The 7282-nt window shown below is 39.6% G+C and overlaps 1 protein-coding gene across 1 annotated transcript in view; it reads left to right on the top strand.

Annotated features, from left to right (window-relative positions):
- Positions 1 to 5399, top strand: part of ARHGAP6 (Rho GTPase activating protein 6) — a 510221-nt gene extending 504822 nt beyond the window's left edge. Inside the window, exons 11-13 of the mRNA XM_065416311.1 lie at positions 2264 to 2526; positions 3858 to 3938; positions 4672 to 5399. Of these exons, the coding sequence (XP_065272383.1) occupies positions 2264 to 2526; positions 3858 to 3938; positions 4672 to 5399 (1072 nt within the window). The remainder of the gene's footprint in view (positions 1 to 2263; positions 2527 to 3857; positions 3939 to 4671) is intronic.
- The last annotated feature ends 1883 nt before the right edge of the window (positions 5400 to 7282 follow it).

A 7282-nucleotide genomic window follows, 5' to 3' on the forward strand; every position in this document is an offset into this window, starting at 1 on the left:
CTGTACTACTTCTCTAATTCTATTTCCCACCTCCACCCCCAAAGGTTTCTCAGAATTGAAAAAGAAAGAAGTAGACATGAGGAAGGAAGGAAGAAAAGTTTAAAGAGAGAAAAAAGAAAAATATTAGGCATCCATTGATGTTGTAGGCTCCATTTACTCCAGATCCCATAATTCCTTAGTACATCTGCAACAAGTGTTTTCCTAGAAACTATCGGTGGCAAGGTTTACAGATCTTTTGGTGAACCCTGCCTAAGTAGTGCTAAGATAACTCTACCAAGCCAAATGGCAGCCCTGTTGGCTGGGTCTGAGTTAATTCCCAGTTAGAGTTCAGAATCAGCTCAGGGAAGTATTTCTAGATGCAGCTGAATTTATTTAAGCTCAGCACTGTCTGGATGCTTCCATAGTGAGAAAGACAGGGAGTGTGAATAAAACATAAGAGTTACTCTGTTTAGTGTATCTATTTTGTGTTTTAGAGTTTAGTGCTTGTAAAGCTGCATGAAAAGAATCCAGCCTGAAATTTTACTAAGTCTATATCACTTTGGTAGATCAGGTCCCCTGAAATAAACCCAGAACCTGGGAGAGGTTCATTTGTGGGTTAATCCACAGTCTCAAATGGTCTGGCAGTCTTTCCACTCTAAAAGCGTGTTGTGTATTTTCTTTGTTTTCCTTCTTCAGTTTGTCGTTTGTCACTTGTCTGGAAAGAGGATCGTTGTTTCATTGGAAACAATGTGCTCCTAATGCTTACTATTCAGTTGAAGCCAAGGTCCTCTCTTTGGACTTGACCCTGTTAGGTGCTCAACATTTTCAACAAACTCAGCACCTCAGAAGATTGAGCTGATGTTGCATCATGTTTAATTATAGGGAAGATTAATATGATGTCACAAAGACTTTGATCTCAGGTGGAAAATAAGTAGCAGGGACAGATGAGCTTCTGCTTTTTGTAGGTACTGGCTAGCCTGCCCAAAACTAAAGGCTTTCCCCGTCAACCAAGGGGGGGGGAGGAACCACAAACCCCAACCACAACTGAGTTTGAAGGACAAAAAATAAAAAAACAGGGACGGGAGTGAAGGTCATATGGCCAAAACAAGGGATCCAGACAGGAGCACCAAGCCGAGAACCCTAGACAGCAAGATGAGCTTCTAAAGAACAAAGATCTAGTTTTCAGGTAAATGTAACTGGTAATAAAAATTAGGAAAGAGAACTACAAAAAATAGGGTATGTAGGCAAAATTGTATACAGGGTCATCTTGGAGTTTTCTATGAGGCTTCAGTGGCTCTCCCCTGTGTACATTAGGATGAACAGATGTCCCGATTTTATAGGGACAGTCCCGATATTCGGGGCTTTGTCTTATGTAGGCGCCTGTTGCCCCTCAGACCCTGTCCCGATTTTTCACACTTGCTATCTGGTCACCCTCGTGTACATCGAAACCCTGATTTTCTAAATTACTCTCAAAGTCTCTTATTCAAAATTCATTTTGAGGTAAGGATTGCCACTTGGTAAATATTTGCATGGTACCTAGTCCATTGGGTAACTGATATTGATTGGGACCCACAGATGCTACTACAGCACAAATAATAAATCATAACACTGAAAACCTTCATAAAATTGGGGTTCCAGTGTCCCCAAAACGTTTGTAAAATTGGTGTTTATCTGAGAGCCTGGGCTGTGCTTTTTTACCTTTTTCTCAAAATTAAATTACAAGATGTATCATTATGATATAAAGATAAAATGGTGGAAGAAGCTTTAAAAATGATCAGAAGAGCTAGCTGTCATGTGTATTTCTGTGTAGGTTATTTTTCTCTTAATTTGTTTAGAATGGAATCCTTCTCATACCATGAGAGAGATCACCCAAGACATAGCTTTTTGTTTCTCTAAAGAGTGGTAGGGGGTGGGGGATTGTGACGTATTGCCTAATATCGAACAGATCAGTCACTCTCAAAATTCACTGTCACTACAGGCAAAATGGTCAAGGTAACATAAGGAATCTATTCAGCGTGTTTCTTTTCCAGTGGTGAGCTGTACGTTTTTTTGTTTTTGTTTTAAATTGCAACATCCATTGAAGTTTATTGGCCTCTGCTGGCCATTTTGTGGCAAGTTTTAATCCCCTAAATTTGTGGAAAAGTCTCCTCCATATTGCTTGTAAAAGTGTTTTCATTTCAGCAGCTATGACCACGTCCTTTCTTTATGTTGTCAAAATGCAGCTTTATCTAACGGACTCAGAATACTGTACCTTAACAACTGTTTGTTTATCAAATTCTGTCAGAAGCCCTGAGATGCTGCGATCAGAAGGTTCATACTCTATGGGAGGGAGACATTCTTCCACGGACTCCAACAAAGCCTCAAGCGGAGATGTCTCCCCTTATGACAACAACTCACCGGTACTGTCTGAACGGTCACTGATGGCAATGCAAGAAGATGTTGCCCTCAGTTCAGATAAGCTGTACAAGGTACCTGAACAGTACATGTTGGTTGGCCATTTGCAATCTAAATCAAGAGAGAATTCATCTGGATCATGGGCTGGGAAAGGTAAAGTAGGACCTGCACATGTTTGTTTTTCTCACTGAATGCTATCTGTTTCACATGCTGTTTATAAGGACATATTGTGTGCTGTTTCTCCCCCTTGTGGCAGAATCGCTTCCTCCTCTTCAGACCTACTTATCCAGCAGTGTGATTTCCCTCGCTGTACTTGAGCCGTGATAAAAATTGGATCCATATAGGATCCTGTGGATCCCTCCCCACCACATAATGGAGGATTCACTATTTGTTGACCTTTAAGATATGTGAGAGCATGGCGCTTGTGCAGCTAGAATGGTAAAGAGTGCTATGCTTCAGGAGTAATATAATGGAGCAATAGATTACTTTTATAATGAACAGCTGGCATCTTCCCTTCCAAGTTGGGCCATAAGGCTCTGCTCCTCAACCCATGTTGTGAGCTCTGCTGGCTGCCCCCATACCATTGTGCTGCATTTGTGCTCATTAGAGTGTAGCATTTCCCAAACTCTTGAAAGCTGAAGCCACCATTTAGGAAAGTAAAACCCATCACACATCGCTCTTCAATCCTGCCATGCTAGCAGAACAACGTGGGGAACCTTGCACCGCCACTGTCCTTCCCATCTTCCCAGGGGTGTTCCCCACACTTGGTTACAGTGCAGGCCTTGCCTTACTGCTTGTTTCTGTAACCAGATGGTGCCCCGAGCTGTAACGATTAAATACTTTCAAGTTATAAATTCCATTCGATTGATTATTTCTGTGAAGGACTACAGCTCATGCTCCAATAGTGGTATGCTGCCAGCACTCCAGAAGACTCTTCACATCAAAATTGCTGAGTACTTAATGGGTAAATTGAGGAAATATAGCGATATGGGGAATTATTCTCAAAGGCCTATAGACACCTAAAAATGCAGATAGGTGGCCAGATGAATTTTCAAAACGCACCTAAACAGGTTAGCTGCCCAGCTCCAATTGAAATCAATGGGAGTTTGATGCCCCTAATTCATTTAGGCACTTTTTAAAAATCCCACTAGGCATCTATCTGCATCTTTAGGCCTCCTCAACTCCTGGCTGCTGAGAGGGCTTTGTCACACACTTAAGGAAGGCCCCAATCCTACAGTGGGCTCCATGCAAGCTCATGGGTCTTCTCCATAGTGAACTCATTGCAAGATTTGAGCCTAAATGATTAAGAACAAGATTTGCCTCTTCATCTCTGGTGTACAGGAAATCCAGCTTATCAGTATGTTTGCTCTTTTATCTTGTGCTGCTGGATAAAGTTATACCTCTAATTTATTTATTGTTCCATTCATGTGTTTCTATTCAGTGCTTATAAGGGATCATTTCATGTTCTTTTACTTCTTCTGTAGATGTTCCAGAGGATCATTTCAATATCTGGGGCACCTGGCATTCAACACTGAAACGTGGCTCCAAAGATCCAGGAATGACAGGTATGACATTTCTTTGATACTTTTTAGGCCCCAGTCTGAGAAAGGCTTAAGCACGTTCATATGCACTATGAACTGAAGCCAATAGGACTGCTCATGGTACATAAAATTAAACATGTGCATGCATGTTTATAAGATCAACGGCCTTCATTTGTTTGCTTTTAAATGGTGAATCTTCATTCTAGATACATCTTTAGGGGGTTTTAAACAATTCCTCTGCTTCCCATTTTGTTTTTTTACTTTACTATTTTATGAATATATCCGGTAAAGAGAGGCACAACACTTATCCAAATATGGCAGCATTTAAAAATGAGCCACAAGATAAGGTAATAGAAATTCATCTCCTTTAAAGCAGAACAATAGAATTGAAAGGCAGTGTATGCTAGGGGCTTAAGAACAGCCCTTGGAGGTAGGGGACCTGAATTCTAATCCTGACTCCACTACTAACACCTTGTATATCATGGGCAAATCACTTAACTCCCTGGCCTCAGTTTTTCTTCCATCTGCACCTACTTACCTCACAGGAATGTTGTATAATTATTGCTTTTAAAGCACTTTGAAGTTATATGGCGTTATGTCAGTGCTAAGTATTAAAGTCACCAGCTTTATATAACAGGTACAGTTCAGATAATAAAGGTCCAACACTGACCTTGCCAATATAATGCAACAAGTCAGTGGTAACTTGTAAAATGTCAGTGTGTCGTATTGATGTTCTCTGTCTTATTCTGGTCCTCAGGTTCATATGGAAACATTTATGAAAGCAGCTCATTGCGACCTGGACGGTGCTCTCTTTCCCAAGGGAACCTATCATTGAATTGGCCTCGGTGGCAGGGTAGTGCCACAGAATTGGACAATGGAAAGCAAATAATCCAAAGGAGTCAGACTACTGCTGCCATTCCTGAATGTAGGCCGCATCCCCCAGTGTCTCGTGTTTGCAGTACTTCGCAAATTGAAGGTGGCAGGAGGAATTCAGACCAGTCCAATTCAAGGTTTGAGCGGCATTTGACTTTAAGTAGCGCAGAGGACCTTACAGAGCATGACTCAAATGTGAGTTGTTTGCCAAGAACAGCTAAACCTTCGTACCTGAGACAAGAAGATATAAGTAGAAAGAAGAGGCCACCACCCCCTTATCCTGGCCCCAAAAAACAAACTTCTGCATTGTCCCAGCGACCAACTGTCTCTTCAACAGTGCACTCATTGTGGAGACTTCAAAGAGCAGAAAAAAGTTCGGGGACCATAGCAGCAGGAGGACCAGCAGCTGAATCAACTGACCAATCCACCTCCAGTCAGCAGTGGCAGGCCTCACAGAACAAAGTGGGTAACACCTATTCTACTCCAGCCAATAATCAGAACAATAAAAATGTATCAGAGCCAGACTGGCATGATTGGCAAAAAGAGCGGTGGCAAATTTGGGAGCTTTTATCAGCTGATAACCCAGATGCCCTCCCTGAAACCCTTGTATGATCAGACTCTTACAGAGAACTGCCCTCCAAGCCTACGCTTCTCTTGAATAGGGAAAGAATAGTGACATTAGAAAACTTTTTGTTTTATACCAAGTAAATTTCATTTTTTAAAAACTTTGTTCACTTTAAATCTTTAATAGCACTGTCAAGCAGTCCATTTACAAATACAGTATGTTCCTGTTTCATAGCAAGCTTTTAAGAGAGAAAAATGAGATGAACATTTCAGTCTAACAACTTTGTATGCATAAACTGTGTGTAAGATAAAACTATTGCTTTGGTGTTGCTAAGGTGTATTTATATGTCTGCAGTTTTGATGATTGTATAGTCTGGGTTATGTATGATAATCATATATTATGTGTTCGTATACAAATGACAATCAATCAGGACTGCCTTTTTTAAAAAAAAATCACTGCACTTACTTATGTTACCATAATATGCGTTGGAATTCTATAGAAAGTGCACAAGCTGGTTTCTGTGCTTTTAAACAATTTGTTAATGGGGGAAATGTCTTTCTGTTCACTGCCTATAAAAAACACTAAAATAGAACAAAACATGAAAAGCCATATATTTTATAAGAGTAGTAGTAAGCTAGGGGGGAAATTATTTACCAAATATTTTTTTCTTATAAATATAAGTTTGTGAACAAAATTAAAATTTGATACAATGTTATAAAAAAATTTTTTTTTTTTAGATTCTGTTAGGAAGCAGTTCAGCTAATCAATCAAGAGTAAAGTTGTGCCTAAATCAAACTAACAGATTTAGTGCAAAAATTTATCCTCCCATTCTAGATCAACTACAATCTTATATATACAGTATATAATAGATAATATATATTTATAGGTGTATGATTTTATATATTGTTTTAAAACAATGAACTGGAATCCAAATTTAAAAAAATAAAACTCAATAAGGCATGAAATAGAAAGAAATATGGCTTTTCCTTTTAAACAACAAAAAACAAAGCAATCGAAATAAGCATTTACATGTATTTTCATAAAGGAGTCACATGCAGTGTTTTAGAAATGAATATGACATTTGGAGAAGTTCACAGCTTTTTGTATAACTATTGTGCCAAAATTTGGGGAAATGGGTTTTTTCCCCCCTTCAATAACTATATGTTACATTGTTAAACGTTGCTGTTACACACGTTCTGGTGTTATTAAACTGCAAAAATGTTTATGACCAGCAGGTGGCAATGTACTTCAGTATTTTAAGAGGATTTTTTTTTCACATAAGGGAAAATGTATCATATAAAAAGATTTTTATAAAACATGCTAGTCTTAATTTTAATGAAGCTGAAGACTTATTCAATGATGTTGTCTTGAAGTTCTATCTTGTGCCATAATGATGGAATAAAAAGCTAAGCAAAAGCATTGCAGTATTTTTTGCTGTTTTTGTAATAATGGTTGTAATAAAACCCCACAAATGTCAGTGATTTTTATTATTATTATTATTATTGGGTAAAAATTTCAAAAGCACCTAAGTTACTTAGGAGCATTTTCAAAAGTGACTTAGTCTCATTGAAAATCAATAGGACTTGGTTCCTACATGCCTATGGGTGTGCCTACACAGCCAGTAGACACTTTGGCTGGCCCATGCTGGTGGACTCAGGCTCATAGGGCCTGGGCTGCGGGACTGTTTCATTGCTGTGTAGACTTCTGGGCTCAGGCTGGAGCCTGAGCTCTAGGATCCTGTGAAGTGAGAACATCCTAGGGCTTGGGCTTCCAAGTCCGGACGTCTATACAGCTATGAAACAGCCCTGCAGCCCAAGCTCTGCAAGCCCAAGTTGGCCAGCATGGACCAGCCATGGGTTTTTCTTTGTTGTGTAGACATACCTTTAGGCTTCTAAGTCGAACATGTAACTCTGGCTTAACTCAGTGTAAC

Source organism: Emys orbicularis, chromosome 1 (genome assembly GCF_028017835.1).
Source record: "Emys orbicularis isolate rEmyOrb1 chromosome 1, rEmyOrb1.hap1, whole genome shotgun sequence".
NCBI lineage: Eukaryota > Metazoa > Chordata > Testudines > Emydidae > Emys > Emys orbicularis.